This window comes from Rhinichthys klamathensis, unplaced genomic scaffold (genome assembly GCF_029890125.1).
Source record: "Rhinichthys klamathensis goyatoka isolate OS25496 unplaced genomic scaffold, OSU_Roscu_1.1 h1tg000430l_1, whole genome shotgun sequence".
Lineage (NCBI taxonomy): Eukaryota > Metazoa > Chordata > Actinopteri > Cypriniformes > Leuciscidae > Rhinichthys > Rhinichthys klamathensis.
In genome coordinates this window covers 732,134-754,380 of record NW_026606926.1, presented here as the reverse complement: position 1 = coordinate 754,380, position 22,247 = coordinate 732,134, and the positions used below count along the sequence as shown (strand labels likewise).

General features: G+C 39.9%; 1 protein-coding gene across 4 annotated transcripts in view; it reads right to left on the bottom strand.

The window, feature by feature from the left end:
* Window positions 1-4,108: 4,108 nt before the first annotated feature.
* atp2b1a (ATPase plasma membrane Ca2+ transporting 1a) overlaps window positions 4,109-22,247 on the bottom strand; it is a 32,248-nt gene continuing 14,109 nt past the window's right edge. For 2 of the 4 annotated variants that reach the window (XM_056235788.1, XM_056235787.1), the window contains exons 3-22: window positions 19,889-20,086; window positions 19,534-19,791; window positions 19,226-19,351; window positions 18,266-18,427; window positions 17,575-17,613; window positions 15,944-16,099; window positions 15,286-15,500; window positions 14,707-14,949; window positions 13,899-14,140; window positions 13,386-13,623; window positions 11,943-12,122; window positions 11,763-11,850; window positions 11,568-11,674; window positions 11,277-11,468; window positions 10,324-10,537; window positions 9,299-9,510; window positions 9,071-9,178; window positions 8,683-8,871; window positions 8,208-8,294; window positions 4,109-6,445 (exon numbers count right to left, since the gene is read on the bottom strand). In XM_056235788.1, coding sequence (XP_056091763.1) covers window positions 6,116-6,445; window positions 8,208-8,294; window positions 8,683-8,871; window positions 9,071-9,178; window positions 9,299-9,510; window positions 10,324-10,537; window positions 11,277-11,468; window positions 11,568-11,674; window positions 11,763-11,850; window positions 11,943-12,122; window positions 13,386-13,623; window positions 13,899-14,140; window positions 14,707-14,949; window positions 15,286-15,500; window positions 15,944-16,099; window positions 17,575-17,613; window positions 18,266-18,427; window positions 19,226-19,351; window positions 19,534-19,791; window positions 19,889-20,086 — 3,584 coding nt within the window. In that variant the 3' untranslated portion in view covers window positions 4,109-6,115. Of the gene's footprint in view, window positions 6,446-8,130; window positions 8,295-8,682; window positions 8,872-9,070; window positions 9,179-9,298; window positions 9,511-10,323; window positions 10,538-11,276; window positions 11,469-11,567; window positions 11,675-11,762; window positions 11,851-11,942; window positions 12,123-13,385; window positions 13,624-13,898; window positions 14,141-14,706; window positions 14,950-15,285; window positions 15,501-15,943; window positions 16,100-17,574; window positions 17,614-18,265; window positions 18,428-19,225; window positions 19,352-19,533; window positions 19,792-19,888; window positions 20,087-22,247 lie in introns of all 4 variants that reach the window. The other 2 variants (XM_056235790.1, XM_056235789.1) reach the window with 2 other exon arrangements.

Genomic DNA, 22,247 nt, shown 5'->3' with positions numbered 1-22,247 from the left:
TTCATATTTAATAGTATTTAATGATTTGTAAATTGCATTTAATAAATTACACTTTAATGGAAATATACAGTGTCATCATTGCACATGTTTGGGCTGTTCTCGTTGCATTGACACTATTTTGACCAGCATGTTTCACTTTCCTCAGCTGAAGTATCCCACAGGCTTCATGTGTATCTCAGCTTTATCAACTCATTCACAGCAAGAGTGGGATTATAAATATATATACTTAGAAATGTACTATATCATTTCTGTTTAACTTGCTCCAATGTACACGGATATGGTGATTCGTCTAAACTTGTTATGTTTATAATGGGTTTTAATAATACAATTATTAGTTTGCTTGGTGTAATAATTAGAGTTACGGCTCTCTATCCAGGCGCTCCCCTTACTTTTATTCCTCAAAATTCCTTCCGTCTCTTTAATCCTGCTGGTGTCATCAATTATTAATGCAGATATACTTCATGTCCACAAGGAGGAGCTGTATATCTGCAAATACCAACACAACAACGACTCGAAATCATTGTTTAATTGTGAACAAAAAGACAAAGATCACGTTAAGTCCAAAGATTCAAAAAGCTTCTTTACTCATAAACAAACCATTCAAGAAGTCTAGTAATGTCTTTTGTTCCTTTATTTGTGTTTCGGCCATATGTGACTGTCAGTTCAACACATCAGACGTTTGATCTGTCTCTTACCCTTCAGTCGAGCTGATCTGAGTCAATTAACTAGTAGATTCCAACTTTATCTGCTGGTCCAGATCCTGACAAAATCACGGATTTACTTTAAAATATGTGAAAATTAAACATTTCTGTCGTCTCACCAAAGACGGCCAGTTTGAGTTTGGCCTTTCATCTATTAACGCTGTTGATGCACTTATTGGCCACAGGAGGGAGCTGGTGATCAGCTGTCTTGTATTATTTAACGTAATAAATAGGATTTTTTGAGTATGACATTTTTTAAGTAAGCTGGACGCATAAGAACTAAAGTCAATGACCCAACCTGAAGTAATTTTCGGTCTGTTGGTGGTAATTATTACACGATTCGTCTGGTAGAAACTGTGCAGTTTGCCATCCGCTCCTCTAGGCGGCGTAAGCGCGCTTCAGGTTCAGCATGACACCTTTGGATTCCTGTCAACAACAACATGACACCTGATGACAGTCGCCACAACACGTTCTGGTAGTTTTAAGGCCATTAAAGTACAAACCCTGCAGATGACAGCTCAGTGACAGACTCGTAATGTCACTTAACAACACATTTTTCAGCCCATCTGCAAAAACAACCGACACACACTGTTATAAAGTGTAGGAATCAAGAATGTCACGCGACTCACCTGTAAGTCTCTTTCCACATGAAGTGCTTTTCTCTTGTAATGTCACTACCACACATTATTTAGCAATCATCATTTGAATTTGATTTAAGTTTGTGTTGATGCATCATTCTCCTATGTGTCAGAGCACGGGTTTAATGTGTTTGCTGGATTATTTTGATGATGCTGCTCTTTCTGTGTCAGACAGACACTCATTCTCTGTTTAAAAGTCTAACTTTAACCCTGCTGTTGCATGATCTTTATCATGTGAATCTAAGGAGGTGATTCCTATAAGGCTTATAAAGTAGAACAATTAGCAGTATAGCTGGTGTTGTGGTGGTGTCACTGTGTAGTTAATAGTCTGCTGGATTCATGTTTAATAATAGAGTTAGTTGGTGTTCTGTGAAGCTCTGATGTTCTTGCTAATTTACACAGTTCAGGTTTTCATTCCACAGCATTTGGTCATGAAGTCTTTTGAATCTTTATCTTTTGTTTTGTAGATCTGGGATTCTCTGAGTCAACGCTTTAACAGAGTCGTTGCCCCTCGACTTCCTGGGCTTTGGTTTTTCAGACAGACAAACCGGTAAGATGAAAGACTCACAGCCATTCCAAGTAGTCATTACACTCCTCCAGTGCCACAAATGTAAAGCTCTGTCTATATAATTTATTTTAGTATTCATAATTTAATAAAAGCTGTTTAAATGGCATACACTGAAAAGGTGTTGATTTTTTTGGGGGGCATAAATAAATGTGTAAATTAAGATTGTTTGTGCAGTTATACATGTAACGTTTATATATACAATATAGAGCGAGGTCTTTGCTGATTATGTGTTTGCCCCACAGAATAAGAGATGTGTTTGGACCGTTACACCCAGTGACGTGTGGACAGACATTCACAGTTTGATGGACATCTGCTCAGACACAGGTAGGCTAATGCTTCTAACATGTCAGTGTGTGTTGTTGGCGTGTAAATGTGTAGTGGTGACCATCATTTTCTTTTTAAAGGGTCACTCCTTTGAAAAGCAAATGATGGTAACCGAAGTAGGTGGGGAAGGGACGGTGAATGACATTTTTTTTATAGCCTTTTTTAAAAAAAATTCAGTTAAAAGCATAACCGCTGCTGGACATCGTGCGGGAGCTCAGGGGGGGACCCCATGATCCCCCACACCTTCTCACTCACACCACAGCATTCATTCATATCGCAGAGATCTGGCTGGAGTTGAACCAGCAACCTCTGAAACCGTGAGGCAGCGCTCTTACCTGTGAGCCACAGATCTCTTGTCTGGACATGTGAAGGAACTTATATTTCACTATTCACCTGTATGTGAGCTGGGATTTTACAATAAACCAGTGAAAGCCAAGCTGCCCAAGTGGGATTTGAACCCAAGGCTTTATCGCAGCCTCTTTCTCAACTGACGTGTGTTTAGCCGCTGTACCATCATGGCTTTCACACTGAGTGCTGGCATTAGGGGTGTTTTGTTGAATATTAGGAAGGTTTGTTGGATCTAATGCAATTTAATATAAGCGATAGTGGGATTTGAACCCAAGCCTTTAACACAGCCTCGCCCACAACTGATGTGTTTAGCCACTGCACCATCATGGGTCTCACACTGAGTGCTGGCATTTGGGGTGTTTTATTGAGAGATCTGTTTTAAATGATGAAAAACTCTTGGCAATTGTGGGATTTGAACTCAAGCTTGCATGTGGGAAAGAGATGTTTATCCACCGAGCCATACAATATGTGTTTATGTATTAGTGTGTTTTAGGGTCTTTTATGCATTTCTTTTCTTTTGTTTTGAATCAGCTTTTCAAAGCTAGCATCAAACTGGACATGTCATGTGATTTCAGGAAACGAGGTTTCTTCACATCATACTGTTTCGAAACATTTGGACATTTTGATGGTTCGCCACTAGGGGGTTTGTGACCATCTGGTGAACCCATGAACAATTGTTTAATACATGGTTTCTACTGATCTGGGTCAGTTTTATATTCAGGTTAAGTTTAATGACAAACACAAGTGTGTATAATGGACTTCGCTCGTGAGAAATGAATCGCAGTTTCACTCTTTCACAGCATTTGATTGGCTGTTCGCTACTGATGTCACACTGAAACTCAGGATCAAAGCCTTAGTTGACAGAGAAAGTTGATGATTAGCATCATGGTACCAACAAAGCCTGGTTGGATTGGTTTGGTTTTGTCAACTCAAAACTAATCCTATAACCCGGAGTTTGTTCAACTACCATCATGGTACGGGTCCCTGGACTAAAATGCATGTTTGAGCTGAAAATGTCAGATATGAAAATGTCATATCTTATAATGTCAGCGTCATTATTTTGTCTCAAGGCCTAGTAAACTAAGGCCTAATCCTAGCTTAATCTAAGCCTTTTCTGTGAAACCAGGCCATAATGTCAGTCAACAGTAAATTTTTTCACTCTGTTGTTGTTGTCTTAACTGTAGGTAATAACTTACTGTCTTACAAGCCACAAAACTTAAATATGAATAGCATCATTACAACTAAATATAGATGGTTATATAATTATAATTGCCGATATGTGGATCCTTACTTTTGAGAGGCACCCATCGAGTCAGTAAGTTGAACTGGACAACCGGATCATGCTCGAGTCGTTCAATCGAGTCAGTTAATTGTTCATCACACAAAGCTTATCGTAAGGCTTCTGAAGAATTCTAATAGCCGTATGGACTGCTTTTAGTATGCATTTTTAGTCTTGTATGAGAAAAATCTTGCATTATGCTTATTTAATCTAATGTGTGCTCAACATGAAGGAAAACATGGCCCTCAGGTTACGCTAAATATCAATTTTTATTCTTAAAAACCATACACGATACTCGACAAGTTTAAAATGTAAGTTGAATCACGATATCCATTTACATTGCGCAAGATAAACAGACATGTTCTTTTATTTCCAAACGTTATTTAAAAAAAAAAAAAAAACAGATCCTTAAAACTGATGGATAAACATTCATTCCCATTATAGGAAGACGCTATAGGAAAAAAAAAAGTAATGGATTGTTTTAATATATCTATTCTAAATAGCAAACTCAAGCATTTTTTTTAATTTATCTAATAAACATGAAAAAAAAACCCAAAATATCTTATTAAAAAAAAAAAGTGCAGTTGCAATGACTGAACAAATCTGAATCCCTTTCTCCTGTTTTTCTATCTTTCTTCTCCTTTATTATCCCTTAAATGAACCAACTAATGGAGAGAAGAAACAGTCTGAATTGGAACCCGCTGCCAAAAAAATTAAGTCTACTCCTAAACATTACAAAAAACACAAAACATGTATTTTGACCATAAGTTTCATGCTATTAGCCACCCTGAGTATTATATTACTTGGAGAACCAATCACGACCCTTGTTTAAAGAGTGTCCCACCCCCCATGAATATAATTTATGTAAAATCCCTGTAGGTCTGGTTCAGCAGGTTGAGATGTTCTCATTTCTGCATAAAAATACAATTTATTTATATGGTCTGTATCAAAACGTTCCTTGGGAATCTGAAATAAAGTACCCTGTGCTGTGATACCAGTGTTATACGCATGTTTTTTTGAAAATTCTTCACGTTGATTCCTTTGTTTCCAGTACTTCAGGTCTTAAATATATTCTACAAACAATTGCAGCAATATTTTTTTAACTGACAGCAATCTTTATGGAATATGAAAAAAAAGAAAAAGTACAAACTTTGTCATTTTCATATGACCAACAAACCAAAACACTTGAGGAAATATTTTCTTTCGAAGAAACCAGGAAAAAAAAGAAACAAAATTTGAAAACAATTCACTCTTTTTCCTTCCTTTATTTTTCCTTTTGACCGAGACAACAATTTACTACCTAAAAGACAATCTTAAGTTAAAATTCTTTACTTTTTAAATCATTGCATCCTTTTCGATTCAATTGTCTATAGTTTTATTTTTTCAGCCTGAGTAAACAAACTTATGATACATTGGCAGGGACTTAAATGTCATTGTTGAACTGACTGTGGACCATTTCAAATAAGTTAAATCACAGATGCATTCATTCTTTAAAGGCTGACATGGTGTGGCCTCCACTTCAAAATCACACCGTTAAAAGCGCGAAGACTCCAGCCATTTCACACAATTCAACTTCCAAATGAGAATGAGACATGGAATCTTGGAACTTAAAAAACAAACAAAAAAAAACTAACCACTTTAAGGGGTGAAATAGTAAGTATGAGAGGAGATGAAAGGACAGAGATCCTCGACTACGGCTGCCTCCCATCACCAGTCCAATGAGAAAAAAAAAAAGAAAAAAAAATCACATGGACCTCAATACCTTCTCTGCTATACAAGCCTTAGTGTTTTCTATTTGGCTAGAAGGTTCTATGTATCTACAAATATATAACAAATAAAACTTGCAGGCAAAAATAATTCGGTTTCCATAGAAACACCCTTTTTTCCTGAAAATACAGCAGTATCTGAAATATTTCTCTTATTTCATTTGTCCCCATTTCTCTGCATCAGGAAGCTCTTCCACCAACAAACAGAAGAAAAAAAAAGTATCTACAAACTTTGTAAACAGACCTGTGTCTTCCAAAAAACATAAATAATTCAAAATATTAACAGCCAAATGATGCAGAAATCAGTGTTTGAATAAGCAAAGGGCAAAAAGAACAAATGTACAACACCATCCAGATAAAGAGAAGCGAAAGCTAAGAGCTAAGCTCCCGAGAGATCCTTGGCTCCGCCCCTCTCATCCAATGAGTTCTCCAGGTTTTAGTCTCTGGGGAGACGAGCAGGTGTTGTGCGTCGTACCGAGGGGCAGAGCTGATCAAAGGGACGTCTCTAGGCTGTGCATGGGGCTCCCGGGAGTTGAGGGAGTGGCTGACTTGCTGGGATCCAGGAAGAGGTGGATGCCGCTGTCTACGGCGTTATTGTTCTGATTGGGCGAGGGTGGGGGAGGAGGAGTGGGTGTGGCGTTTCTCTTAGTGGGGGCGTCGTCCTCTGCATCCGTGTCATCGATGAGGGGGATGTGGGGTTCCGAGTCCTCTATCCGGAACTCCGGATGGGTCATGAAGTTGTGGATGGAGCTGCGAGACTCTGGCTTCTCCAGGCCCTCATAGGGCGACAGCGAGCTGCGGAATGCATTCACCACTCGGATCTGTGGGAGAACGGGACGTAAAGTCAGCCTTGCCGCTCGCAGAGATCTGCCGCTCGTTCGCACACACGTACAACAGGCATACAAAGTCAAACATCACTTCTTTTTCTTTCTTTTTTTCAAGTAAAGGTTAAACCAAAGGCCAAATTGACTGGTTTTAATTGATGAGTGGAGAGCAGTGAGGTTAGCGCACCAAAACCATCTGAGAGAGAGTGTGTGAGCGGTCAGATGTCGTGCAATAGAGAGAGAGAGAGAGAAAACCAACTCTTGAAAACCTGATGCTTGTGTTACGGTGAGCTTATCCTCTGACCAAGGGACAGAAAATCCTCTTTTCTCAGGATTGAGAAGTCACAGATGTACCAAACTGGAAAGAACTTCTCAGTTGTAAATCACATATAGCCAATTATTCAAAATGCAAATGAGAAATAGAGAGAGAAAGAAAACAGGAGACAGGAGAAGAGAGAGGACACGGTAACCCCAGAGGACACAGCTCAACACATGAGGTTAATATTTTTGGGCATGCTTGTATTGGTGGGGAGGGATAGGTCACTTATTATGTTGTGAATTAGAGACGCAAAACTTTAAAGCAGCCAAGCATGTTTAAGCTAACCTGCACAAGTAAATTCACAAACGGTCTAGAGATGTGACCCATGCAGAGCAGCGCTACCTTGTGTTTCAACAGAGGTAAACCTTTGAGTATAGCCCATGACACATTTCACAGAATCTAAGAAGGAATATGCGGCAGTCAGTGTCGTAGCGTTTCAAACTCAGTTTCCCAAAGTCCGATATCCATTTTATTAGCCCATTTCAAGACTAAAAACAAAGAGACAGTTTCAAACAAAATACAAAGTGCCCTGAACAGAGAAAAAGGGTTTGTGGACAGCCAGGACCTGATGAAAGATGGAAATATTGATGTGGTTAGAATTGTGCTGAAAGACAAACAGAAACCACATGATTTCGCCAGCTTCTCTTCCAGTCGCAGGTCATCCCTGTAAAATAACAAAGTTACATAAAAAAAATAAAAAAAGACAGACAGACAGACAGAGAGAAAGAGAATGATAAAACTGGCACAGAGTGGAGTATGTGAAAGTGTGAGAAAGAAGAAACCGCGTCGAGTACGGACAGTAACGCCAAGAATGAGTGAACGAGCAAAAACTGACACCACAGGAAAGGTGACGAACAGCAGGATTACAGAAAGAGGGGGAAGGAAGTTCATTTGTGGCTAAACTACAGCACAACTTCCAGCTTATCTGTTAAAAGACGATCCTACAGAAACCTGAAACACTTACCAGAACAATGCCTTAAAAATGTCCCACAAACCCATTCACAAGACCAATTTGGTGCGATTGGCTGGGTTATCAGTGTGACCATGGGCGTATACTCAAAACATTTACACGCGGAAGACTATGAGCCTGGAGAGCACGCGCAGGGCTGCAGACACACCAGACGGTATTAGACAACTACTCTTCATCGGTGAAACCCAGCCAAAGCCATCAAACACAGACACTGATACCTCAACCTTAACACTTAAGATACACAGCCGTTAACATTGAGAAGCGATGTGGAAGATGTTTCGAGATACAAATCGTTTCGAACAAGAGAGAAGGAGACATTAGGAGAAGAATGAAGACCGTTAGGCGAGAGGAGGAAATGTTAATTGTCATGCACTAATAAACACGCACTCACACCCGACAGTGGCAGAAGCGGTGTTGAAGGCAGTAGCAGGAGATAAGGCTACATGTGTAGGGCTAGAAACATTGGTTACATCGTGCTGTTGGCTGGTGCTGGAGGGCTGGCGCCTGACGGCCGCCTGAAAGGAAATTCCGCTCTGGAACGCACTCACTACATCCATCTGGAAGGAATCAGAGAGTGTGATAGGCCCAGAGAACGCACAGGAGAGAGAAAGAAAGAGTCAGAGGAAGAAGTGAGAAAAGAGAAGGCATAGAGGAAGAAGGGCACCCATATAAAGAAGACAGAGACAGAGAGTAGCTGAGAGAAGAGAAGAAAAAAAAAAAGGCACTGAATTAAAAGAACCTGACCTGACATTTGCCTTTAGCATTGATAAACTGCATTAATAAACCCCCTTCCACCAGTGTAAGGTCACCATAAGTGGTGGATCGATTGGAGGGTGTATTAACTCAAATCATAATCAGAAAAGGGGAAATAATAATCGAAATCGATTAAGCAAGGCGGGCATTAGGGCTCCTGACTGCGGAGTTGTGCTGTTTTCGAGAGGTTACCTGAGTCTGAATGCGGTTGAGGCCTCTGAACCAAAGAATCTGCCCCCTGCGGAGCTCTCGCTCAGCATGATCGATCTCCTCCATGTCATCCAGCTCCTCCAGCTCCTCATCTGGGATTTCCTCTTTCTGCGTGCCGTGACCAGCAGTCTTCAGGAACTTCAGCCGACTCGTGGGGATCGAGGAAATGATCTGAATGAAAGAGCGTAAATAGATATCAAGTGGGCCAGGAAAAAAAACGAAATGCTCTGTCATGCAATTTAGCTCACTGCCATTAGGGGGCACTGCTCTGTTACTATTGAGGAGTTTGTATTGGTGCAAGTTACAGGCTGGCTAGGCTACAAGAAGCTGATTTATATAATACAAGGAGGAATAGTCAGATGATGCTCACCTGTCCCCAGAGTAGACATCCAAAGCCCAAGAAGACACACCATAGCCACTGTTCAACATTGAGCCCCACACAGCTGAATGGCTTTCCTCCAAACTGCACGATCACAATCTGAGGGGGAAAGCGGCAATCGCTTATTGAGTTCATTGAGTTCATATTCAGAAATATCTATTTATGTTTAAGTAGTCAATGTGCTCTGATTATAGGCCTTCATGTGGACTCGCTGCATACCTGAATAACAAAAGTCCCAAAGACGATGCTACAGAAGATCAAATTGTTGAAAATGCCTTCAAAGACATTTCGTTCCCCATGGATCTTTCGTGCATTGATTTCATTAAACAGCTGCATCAACACAAATGTGTTGAAGACGATGGTGTAGTGCTCAGAAGGGGGAGAGTGAAGAGGGGCATTACGCCCACTGTCAATGTTGAATATCTTCTCGCCTGAAAGTTGAGCAGAAAGTAAAAACATTGCAGTGTTAGAAATAAGGCTCTTTGTAGCATCATAACAGAATAACAGGGTGCAGTCAAATGGCTTATAAAACAATTAAAACTAACAACTGTTGGTTATTAATAATCATTCATATTATTTTAACTCATCACAACCTGCAGGCTCCTCCCTTTTCATGGAGGTTTGCTTTATGCTATTATAATGTGCTTGACTCGGTTGGTTTGATCTAAGGGTGCTCCGATTGATCGGTCGCTGATCATAATCGGCCGATAATTGCTTTGGGATGTGTGATCGGCGGTCTCTAAAAAGGCCGGTCCAGAAAAGCCGATCAGATGACGCAAAACTCGCGAGACAATTTTTTTACGCCCTGGTAAAAATGGCTTCACCGGTCTGGCAATTCTACAACAGGGCTCTCAAGTGTCAAGCATTGAGCGTGACAGTCACTCATTTCGGTCACTCTTTTGTCACGGTCTCCCGCCACACATTGTATTTCTCACGCTGAAAAACTATTTGTAATATATTTAATATGCCGCAGCGGCCAAAACTCTGGCCGAGCCGCTCTCACTGTGGAACCGGCATGAATCAAGCGCGTTTCGTTTCCTCTGGTGTTGTTCGTCGAGCTACACAATAGCCAATCAGAAAATAGCACTATTGTATCTGGGTAAGATTTAACGCAACAACCAATGACAAAAATGTATCGGTATCGGGTGATACAGCTTCCAGTAATCGGCGATCGGCCCCAAAAATCCTGATTGGAGCACCCCTAGTTTAATCATTCTGTTGCCTGAACATGTGCAAGTTCTTACCAGCAAAGAGCAAAGTGAAGATGATGGTGAGCTGGTAGACCCCATGACCCAATATGTTCTTCATCATTGTCCTGGAGATGAGGGGTTTATTACGGCCGTAAGGCTTCCTCAGCAGAAGAGATTCGGTGGGTGGTTCAGTGGCCAAGGCCAAAGAGGCAAATGTGTCCATAATCAGATTTACCCATAACATCTGTACAGCTTTCAACGGAGAGTCCTGGGAGAGAGAGAGAGAGAGAGAGAGAACAGGAGGTGACCGTTCTGACCTCATTCACTGCTGCCACCTTCATAACGTTCACAAACACCCTCTCAGTTCTGCATTTGCATGAGTACTGACTTTTTGCATTTTGTGCACAGTTTTTCAGTGGAATTCTGCATAACGTATTTAAACGTGAATACCGAGCTGAAAAATGATCCGATTAGACGAAATATTTAACACATAAAGCGCAGAACTCCATGAATTAGAGGTGCTGAAATTGTGGCGGAGTCTGCGAGCACAAATAGTGAGTGGGCCAGCTCATGAACAATATCCAGGGACAATTACATACGAAACAAGCAGAACACCTGAGGCCTGAGCCCACGTCCAGCCTTGGCTACTGACAGCGATGCAAAAGCACGAATGTAATCCTCCCGTTCATTATGCAATAATACAGGACCTCAACTGCAATCAGCTCGACTATCATTCCATTTAACAGAGGAGAGCTGGCTCATTTCGGACTGGTGCTTTGTCTGTGGACAGCAGTGCCAGATCCCATGCTGACAGCCTGCAAGTCTTCATGCCTCAGCCTAACAATTTCCAATCACTTCACACAGGATGGGTAGCAATCAGCTGCTTCCATCACACCCACCATGGCTCATCTGTTAAGACGCAGAACTGAACTATTTATCTTAACAGCAAGGTCAGCTGCAGCATTATTGTGCTTCATGGTAGAAGAGAGTTTTCTTTTTAATGGTACCTGTGTGATGCAAGCTCCAGTAAAGGCCACGATCACAGCCACCACATTGACGGTGAGCTGGAACTGGAGGAATTTTGAAATGCTGTCGTACACATTCCGCCCCCACATGACTGCCTTGACAATGCTGCTGAAGTTGTCGTCGGTGAGGATGATATCGGAGGCTTCTTTAGCCACGTCTGTGCCAGCAATGCCCTGAAAATAACAAGCACACAATATAAAAGGCATTCAAATCAAAATCAAATGCACAGAATCCTTATAGAATTCCTTTTCTTTTTTTCTGTAGCCACATACCATGGCAAACCCAACATCGGCCTTTTTTAAGGCAGGGCCATCATTGGTGCCGTCTCCTGTTACCGCCACAACCTGCCTCTTCTCCAAAACAGTGCTGTCAATTATACCTGAAGGAAAAGACATGTGTCAAGACACACAGCAATTCCAGAGACACTTTTTGAATCGCTCATACTGTAGGAGCGAGTCTCTGAGCACCTTTGACTAGTGTATGCTTGTCTGTCGGTGAAGATCTCGCCAGCACCCGGAGTTTAGGCCATATTTTGTCAATCCGCTCTTGTTCGATCTGGGGGAAAAAAAAGAAGGAACCATATTATGAGCTTGTGAGCTTCTGTGTTTGTGTGAAAAGTCCTGCCATTAATAGACTGTGCCTTTCACCTCTCCCTTTTCATTACGGATCCGGCGGTTGAACTCTTTGCCGTCCAAGCAGAGGAAGTCATCTCCTGCCTGCAGGATGCCACATTTAGATGCTATAGCGCGGGCAGTGTTAAGGTTGTCCCCGGTGACCATGCGCACTGTGATTCCAGCACGCTGGCACTTTCTAATGGCATCAGGGACCTGAGCAGGAAAGAACAAGTGAGCATGACCGAGAAGTTATTAATGCAAGAGACTCTTTCTCCAAATGAAAATAGTTAGGTATTTCTACGGTTGAATTTTACTAGGGCTGCAACAAATTATTATTTTGATAACTGATTATTTCTTTCTTTAATAAATTAGGGGAAAAAATATTTATTTCAGTTTCCCATCTGTCCCGCCACAGTTTCATAATGAGCCGAAAATATATTTAAACTTCACATAAAATGTCTTATTGCAATATTGCGTTATCCTCGAATTAAATAGCAAAAGGCTGTGACTAAATAAGTCGAAGTTGCACATTTTCAAAAGCTCAAGGGTTTTTCTCTTGCAAGTGTAGAAATTAGAACAAAAGTAATTTACCTATTGTAACGTAAAGAAATATAATATTATGAAGTATTCTTTTTCATTTATTTTACAGTGCATTTGTTTTACAATATATGACTATTACTGTCATAAGGGATAAGAATAATAAAAATATAAAATTATTATGATTATATTCTAATTGTTTGGCTTCCTAAAACATCAGTGTGAATGTAATGTAGACACTTTATAAGAAAACTTAAAAAAAAAAGTGTTGAGTCCCCTCTTTAAAGCTCATGTACAAGTCAATTCACAATTTATTTTTTCTTTGTTAAATTTGCACACTGAATATGGGTTGGAGCTCTTAATTTGGAACTTTCAAAGTGCACCAGATTGATGAATTTAACTTACAAAATCCTGTGGGAAACACTGTATCATTTCCATTATTATTTACAAAATTGTTATTCCATCCACATCCTGCCCAATGTTGTCCTCCAAACAATGTACAATTTGAAGGCAATGAAAACAAATATCATTGAATGTATCCAAGTATGCCATGTGCAATTTAACATTATGTGGTGTTAAACTGATTGCTTACCATTTGAAAGTAGAAATTAATCACTAAATAACAACAATATATGAAAGAATTTTTTTATTACTCATGTTACATGTCAAATTTGAGCCTTATATTTAATGTATTTAACGTAAACAAGAAATATTTTAGAAAATTTAATATTTTAGTCAGAATTATTGCACTCCTATTATATTGTGCTCCGTCTCTTTTTTGCGCATTCACATGCTGGTGCCAACTCGCTCGCTGTCAGGACAAGCCTTTAAGCAAAATGCAAATACTTGGGTGGCTTTCTAACATCTACACAAGGATATAACTGTAAAATGCAAGTAATGTGCTGAGGAAAACTTGTTACAAATGGCTACTGCTTGTACCTCTGGTCTGACTGGGTCTTCAATACCAACGACACACAAACAGGTGAGCCTGCTGAGGATATCGTTCTCGTTTTCCCAGTCTGGTTCTCCTTCAGAAACAGGGAAGTCCCTGTAAGCCAGGCAGATGGTCCTCAGGCCCTCAGAGGCCATAGGCTCGATCACTTTCTTCACCATGTCATCTCGGTCTCTGGGCCGGAAAACCTTTGCCTCACCCGCCGCTGTCATGACTTTAAAACACCTGGGTGAGGAGAGAGCAGGTAAGATATTGCAGATGCCCAGCAGCACATAGCAACCGAGCCATCAGAGTAATTTCTCCAGGGAAATCTATCAGTAACACAGCTTAGGGGCTTTGGAGGGGGAGGTGAAGCATTTGATCTGCCAATCAAGATTGCTGACACACCTCTCACACACTCTTTAAGAAAAGCGATAGAATACTACAATGTTTTATTCATCCTTTGAAATGCATCCTATGGTGCCAAGCCATTAACAATGACCAAACCAAGCATGACATACTTTTTCAGCAGAATCTCAGAGGCTCCTTTGCTGAACATCCGGAAGCTTCCGTCAGCATTCTTCAGCACGGTGCTCATGGATTTCCTGACGGAGTTGAAGGTGTAGACTTTGTAAAGCTTCTCTTCAGGGATTTCGTTGCGGATTGCTTGATAGTCTTTTTTCAAGTCCATGGCAAAGCCCAGCAAGGCACATTCAGTTTTGTTGCCCACCTGACGGTTCAGGCCTCCCTCCTTCTCAGGGGGCTGGAAGAAAACATAATCTAGTTCAAAATCGTAAAAACTATAATATGAGATATGCTTTAAAACATCTTGCAAAAGCGTTTTAATTCAGCCACCGGTTCTAAACTGCCCAGATTGATATCAGTAAAAGACACAGCATTATGATATACTGTTATTTAAAGGGATAGTTCACCCAAAAATGAACATTCTTTCATCATTTATTCTCCCTCAAGTTGTTCCAACCCTGTATGAGTTTCTTTCTTCTGTTGAACACAAAAGAAGGTATTTTGAAGAACGTTGGTAACCAGACAGTTGACGATAGCCATTGACTTCCATAGTACTTTTTTCCTGCCTATTTATATAGTATTATATTATGAAATAATATTTTTAATTAACTTTTATTTGTATATTTTCAGTTTTTCATTTTAATCTTAGTTTTAGCCATTTTGCTATTTGTTTATGTCTTTTTATTTTTGTCATTTTCAGATGAAATCAAGTCACTAATTGACTGATAATATATAGTTAAAAATTCTCAATCAAATTTTCTTTTTTCTTTTTTTTTTTAAATGAATTTAATGAAAATAACTCACCATGATTTTGGTGGTGTAAGCGCAGTTGACACTGATGCCCACTGTGAGCAGCTCCATGATGCTGGCAGGAATGAGATCAGGCTCAGGGACTTTCTTGTAGTACTTGTCAGCGATATTGACCTGAACAACTTTCATCCGGTTCATAGTCAGAGTCCCGGTCTTATCTGAACAGATGGCTGTGGCATTGCCCATGGTTTCACAGGCATCAAGATGCCTCACCAAATTATTGTCTTTCATCATTTTCTGAAATACAGCAGCAAAGTAAAACAATGAAAAAAAGGGTTGGTAGCAGGGAGGTGATAAACTGACAGATAAACAATAAACAGATTGAGCGCAAGATTAAACAGGAAAGTCCACTAATCCCCAACTAAATGCCAGAAATCCGGCAAAGTAATATTACTGTAACAGCTACAAGAGGCGGGAAATAAATGTGAAGCGATATGTGAAAAGAGATGGCAAATCATGATTATTAGATCAGCATATGCTGCACATTGTCAGAACAAATGGCTAACGTCACACCTCTAAGATGTCCACATCATGAAAACCATGAACATTTAAACAAAAGATGCAGGGTCATACTTTGACAGAGTAAGCCAGCGAGATGGTTACAGCCAGCGGAAGACCCTCTGGGACAGCCACCACCAGCACAGTCACACCGATGATAAAGAACTTAACAAAGAACTGGATGTAGACGGGCGTGCATTCTTTTTCCCAGGGAAGATCCTGGACCCAGAAAGTGTCCACCACGAACAACACCACCAAGATGATTACTGTGATGGCTGACATCACCAGACCTGCACAGAGAGACATACATTAACACCTCTAAAGCCCAATGCGCACACCGAAAAAACCATTACCACTGAGAGATTGACTTTTAGGCTTCGAGACCTCACACCTGACAAATGCAGTTTTCTGTTCTGTGTTGACATATTTCCTATTGAGGTTGGTTGAGACATCCATTTTTAAATAGCCAACAGGCTTTAGTTACGTCACGGCCATGAAACTACTGATAGTCGGTTGAAGAAGGAATTAGGGGGTGGGATTTTTTTCATAGTAGATAGCATTTGATTGGACAAAAAATCTGTGTAATGCTGGACGAGTCATCAATATATTTGGCTAGTTTTCCCAGAAGAGAAAGAATGTAGATTTAAAACGCATCTACCTCCTAGAGTGTTGTTTTCTCAACTTTTAGGAAGACACTAGCAGATATAGATGCCCTCAAAGTGAACATGCTTACCTGCTTTGCCGATTTGGACCGCTAATTTGGTCAGCTTTCCTTGCAAGACCGATTTCTCTTTCTTTGACATGTTGGATTTTCTCTTCTCCTCACCCTCAGCCGCTTCATCACTGTTTAGAGGCTGCATCTCCATCGCGGCACCATCCTGGGCTTTAGCTACGAAGAGAAAGAAAGAAAACCGTGAATATGCAGTGGGCACAGGAATTCACTGCTCAGACCACAGGAAGCCTTTTCTAATTAAATTGTGGTTCCCCCACTTGACAAAGATAATTGAGAAGATTAATTATAATAGTGATTATAAATGAATGATCTTTTTTTTTTTTTACAGTTCGAAAAAAGAGCTCGAGATCGTCCTCACATTTAAGAGCCACATGCAAACCCATGTGACCAAGTCACCTAGGAGACATAAAAGTCTCATTGCCATGAGATGTCCAGCCCATCACTTATCACTATCGCCTATAAAAGACGACATGCACACACTCAGCCTGATCTCAGGGCCATCGCTCTGCGTGCTAAAAGTACAGCCTGCCAGTGAGGTGACATCAAACAAACAAAGAACTCAGCATGCGTGCAATCATACAGACAAGCAGACAGCAGGATATCTACATCCAACGCCGATGAAGCATGACGTAGTAGGCTTGTGTGCAGGATTTAACGGGTGTGTGATGTGAGGTAATGCGACTGCATCTGAATCAGCGGGGGGTAAGGGGCGATGTGGAACTGCTATTCTACCGCGCTGTGCTGCTGCGCCCTACTAACAGAGCTGTAACGCTAGTCTGGTGGATTAAAGCTCACTTTTGGCAGGGCGATCTGTAGCCGGGGCTTTAATAAACAAGCATGGTCTACTTTTAGAGTAGAGTTTGATTCTGAACACAGGGTGGCCTGAATGTGGACACTGCCCTGCTTGGGAAGGTGATTTTAGATAATAAAAGGTTTCAAGCGAGACAGGTGCACCTATCTGGACTAAGAGCTGCACACAATGCTAATTCAAAGGTCGGTAAAATGTTTTCAATGTTTTTAAAAAGAAGTCTCTTAATCTCACCAAGGCTGCATATATTTAAATAACTGTTGATTATTTTAATATATTTTTAAATTGTAATTTATTCCTGTGATCAATCAGCCATTGCTCTTCGGTCTTCAGTGTCACATGGTCCTTCAGAAATCATTCTAATATGCTGATTTGGTGCTCAAGAAACATTTCTTATGAATGTTGAAATCAGCTATGCTGATTAATATTTTTATGAAAACAGTGGTACAATTTTATGTAGGATTCTTTGAATGGAAAGTTAAAAAGAACAGCATTTATTTGAAATCGAATAATGTACAATATTTTTACTGTCACTTTCTTGACACGCGTTCTTACTGAATAAAAGTATTTATTTATTTCAAAATCGTACTGGCCCAAACTTTTGAACTGTCCAGCTCCAAAAACACTCTTAAAACCAATCTAACCTCTCCACACTACACACACACTTCTTTTCACCTCACTAATGTGGATAAGCTTTAATGAAGATCCAATAGCACTAATGGGTTAAGGCGATGGTTTTAATGCAGGCTGCAGTTTGTAAGAGAGTGGCCTGCTAAGCCAATATGGTGTTCATTATGTCATTAAGTCAATAGGGTAAACTCACCTTTCTTTCTGTTCTCCACAGAGCCATCCTGCTTTTTATCTGTATTGACAGAGAAAGAGAAGCCACATAACAAACACTCACTAATTTATTCATTATTCACCATTATGCAAGCGATGGTTCTGCAGCGCACATTTGAACATATTTCCAATTATGCAAATCATCTCTTTGATTTAACAGAATGAGAAAAGGCTCTCGAATATTTAAGAACAGATGTGTGCCACGACCTCATGAGGCTTGCAAATCCACTGCAGTGGCTAGACCCCAAACGCACAAAATTGTAAAGAGGTGCGCAGTCACTGAACAGCAACTTGGGGCCCAACCTCTGAAAGTACTGAAATATTCATGTATCTGCAGGCACTCATTTGGAGCCCCAACACGGGCTGCCAGTAATGCATTAAATGGCAGTTAGTTAATGGAGTGCACGAGAACTCGTTACATTTTTCCAGGAGTCACTCCTTCAGACATTTTATTTTTACTTCAGAAAAATACTGATAAATGAAAAAAAAAAAAAAATATATATATATATCTTTTCCAAGATAGACAAAAGCACACTTTCATGAATACAGGAACACACGCCTATTCAATTCATTTCTCTGCAGCCACAGTAGCTACAGAATGAAAAGGCCACGGGTTGGTCTATTTTAGTTTCTGAGACAGACTAAAAAGGCACCAAATAATACAGACAACTTACTTTTCCTCTCTTTCTTTTTCTCTTTTTCTTTTTTCTTCTTCTCCTCCTCCTCATCCTCATCATCTTCTCCCGCCCCCAATAACGTGAAGATGATTCCAGTTTGGGAATTGACGCCGACAGCAGTGACAACCATTTTTCCAGAACCCTCCATGACATGAGTACCTGCACAGAGGAAGATGAGGTGAATAAAGGTCATATGCTGTTTAGTTCTGTGTTCTGGTAATGGTCCATAACACAAATATGTGGAAGACTAAATAAAGTGATGAACCATCAAATGTCACACAGCTCAGCTTTATGACAGATAACTAGTTATCTAGAGTATCCAATTGTAGAGTATTTAGTATTCACAATGTGGGTGTAAGTCCTGAAAATTTGGGGCTCAGTCTCATTTGGAACCAAACTGTGTTTGAGAAGGTAACAGTTTTTAGCACTCTACAGGCAGGTCTTCTGATTTTTTTTTTATTATGCTCTATGAGCACTAGTCGTTTACTTATTGGGCTTTAAAAAAAATGGAAATGACTGGCCATTTGTATGTCTCCCATCTCAGGCTTCCTCTACCATCATTGAGGCTTGAGGAGGGGGACTATGAAAAAAAAAAAATGTCAGGGAGAGGTTTCTGCTAGGCTAGACTCAGCATGCTAACGCAAGCTCCGCTGGAGGAGTGCCCACTCAGGCTCACAAATCCCCCTTCATCTCCTCTGGGAAGGCACACAGCAATGTCATTTTATCAGAGGATCAACTTGCTTTCATAAAATGGGATTAGCTGAAGATGTGCAATAGCCTTGCTGAGAGGGAGCAGGACCTACGTAGCCAACATCTGAACATTTATTTGGTTTGACTGAACTTTGGGTAGAGGCGATACAGGACTCCACAGAAAATGCACAAAAGTTAAAAAAAAAAAACTTTTAACAACACTAATGATCGGTTGCTGTCGCTGTGGATTGTGTCTTCATGTCCCACCTGACAGCAGCATAGGATCTTTCTCCATCGATTTCTTCACATGGTCAGACTCTCCGGTTAAAGAGCTCTCATCTATTTTGAGGTCGTTGCCCTGGATGAGAACGCCATCAGCAGGCAGGAGGTCACCTGACAAAGAAGGTATCCCATCACAATAATGTTCATTTCTGTCAGCAGTTTTTGAACTTATTTCAAGGTGACTATACAGGAAAAGGTAATAATCACTCAACACTAGTGAAATGTTAGACTGACACTTTTGACATCCCTCTAGAAAGGAAATGAAAAATCTCAGCAAATTAATGTCAGCTTACCATATTTAATTTGTGCAATGTCCCCGACGACAATCTCGGCCACAGGGATAGGAATGACTTGCCCTCCCCGAACCACCGTAAACTTTTGCTCTTGTTCTATGCGGCTCTGTAAGCCACGAAATTGTTTCTCCTTGCTCCAGTCATTAAATGCTGTTACGAGCACCACGCAAACAACAGACAGGAGGATCGCTGCTCCTTCTATCCATCCAGCCTCAGATTCTCCTTCATCCTCTACTCCAGCCGCTGCATTCCCGCAATCTGCACACACACACACACACAATAAAACTCAGCTCAGAACAGCCTGAAATTGAGATAAGCTATAAATAAAGCAGAAAGAAAGAAATAGGTTACTTACTTTTACTGTCTGAATCCGGAGGTTTATAAAAAGAAAGGCCTAAAGAAACTATTGCTGCCACTTCCAAAATAATCAATGTTACGTCTTGTAATGCTTCCCATACTAACTGAAGAAAGGTTTTTGGCTTTTTCGGAGGTATAAAGTTCTGTCCAAATGCTTCTTTTCTTTTGTCAATATCTAAGGGCTGCCCACTTAATCCTGGAAGAAAAAAAGTGAGAAAGAAACAAAATTAATAACTCAAGTAAACACAGAACACAGCCCTTCTTATATAGCAGCATACGATACTTAATGATTTTCTATGAGAGTCAGGATTAGTGAGGAAGAAAAGACCTGTGGGTCAGCGACAGTATCTTAGAGATAAAGTCTTTCAGAATAAGACCAAAAGATCACAGAAGAATATATATATATATATATATATATATATATATATATATATATATATATATATTCTTCTTGTAATATATAAACTTACAATTTATATCAGTTTATATTATATCAGTATATCAAACAGATTTCTGTTTGAATACATTTTAAAATGTGATTTATTACTATTTATTACAGTTTTCAGCGTCACATGATCATGTAGAAATCATTCTAATACGCTGATGTGGAAACTTTTCTCAAGAAACATTCCTTATTATCAATGTTGAAAACAGTTGCTGCTTAATTTGTTTTGGAAACAGTTTTACAATTTTTTTCAGGATTCGTTGATGAATAGAAAGTTCAAAAGAACAGCATTTATTTGAAATAGAAATCTTTTGCAACGTTCTAATCAATTTAATGTATCCTTTCTGAATACAAATATTAATTTACTTCAAATCTTGCTGACCCAATTCTTTTGAATGGCAGTAGAACATCTATATTTTATTATTCTATTTAATATCTTTTGACTGTCTACACTCTTGAACACATGTCCAGGCTAAAATCGTTGTTAAAAATTTTTTTTTTTACAAAAAAGCTTAGGCCTACACTCTTTTGTATTTCATCGATTATGAGCTATTAGCACAGCAAATCCATTAGTACTGGCCGTACAGCAGTAGAGCGAGAGGGATTTTGACAGAAGATCCTGAGAATTTCCTGGGTGTGAAAACTTAAGTTAATCCAGGACCAATGCCAAAAACTGACAGGCCAAAAACAAATGCTGGGTTCATTGTACACTGTCATTCTCAGGAATCATTCAAATGCACTGGTGTAACAGCAGTCCTCTGGTTTGCCTATTTGAATAACTCTCTACATTCAAAGCAGGTATTCAAAGAAGATATGGTGTGCGTTCAGTTCACTCACACTCACCATATGTTAAGAAACAAAGAAAGGATGTGAATGAGCCATGCGGACGAATAGATTGTGTGTTTATGCATCTAGTGTCTGGGCGTCAGAATGAATGTGTATGTGTGACTGAACAGGATGATTTGCCTGCCAGACCAGAGAGAAGCCTGGTCAGCAGAGCCTATTGTCATGACAACATCCTCCACATTACTCAGCAAAGCCATAGAGCCGCTCTTGCTGTCACCCATTGAGTTGAAGAGCACATTTCTGCTACTGGATAACACTCAACTTTTGACCAAACACAACCAAACAGCTCTTTGTTTGGACAACTTCAATGTCTGCGACATATCCATTAATTCATTTGACCGTTGATTTTATTCAAAGCAACTTACACAGCATTTGAGGTATACATGGGAATTCCTGGAGCTCAAACAGTAGAGGTCATTGGCTTGATTCCCAGAGAAGGCATAAATGTTCAAATGTATACCTTGAATGCAATGCAAGTCGATATGGATTAAATGCATAAATGTATTTTTTTTTAAGTTGTAGGCCTAAATAAAGATTATTGGACTGTTACAAAAAAAACAACTATTTAAGTCTAATTCATGTTTAATTCAATTTGTTACTTGCCATTTCTTTGTGATGAAAATTATTTCAAACTAAATCCTACAGCAATTTATTTTTTATTCACTACAATAAACAACAAAAAAGCTAAATTCTTCACTGCTGCTTAAAAATCTAGCAGTTTCTATTCTAGTGGAAACTATTTCACAGCACAATCTGAACATTATAATCTTTGTGACTAATAAAAACTACATTTTGCTGGAGGCAATGTCATGCAACAAGATGACCATCACTTCAGCGAGTGATATATATATATATATATATATATATAGATTCTGAAATAAGGAAGGGAAACCAAAAATGAGTTTGTTTGCACTGGTAACCAATACTTCTTGATGAAAGCACAGCTGCTAGGCCTAACTGCTGAAAACTTCTGCTTGCTTCAACGCCAGTGCATTAAATCCAGGTTTGTGTAGTGTGGAAATTGAGGCTGAGGATTACATTCTCTCTCTCCCTGCTTGGAGAGTGT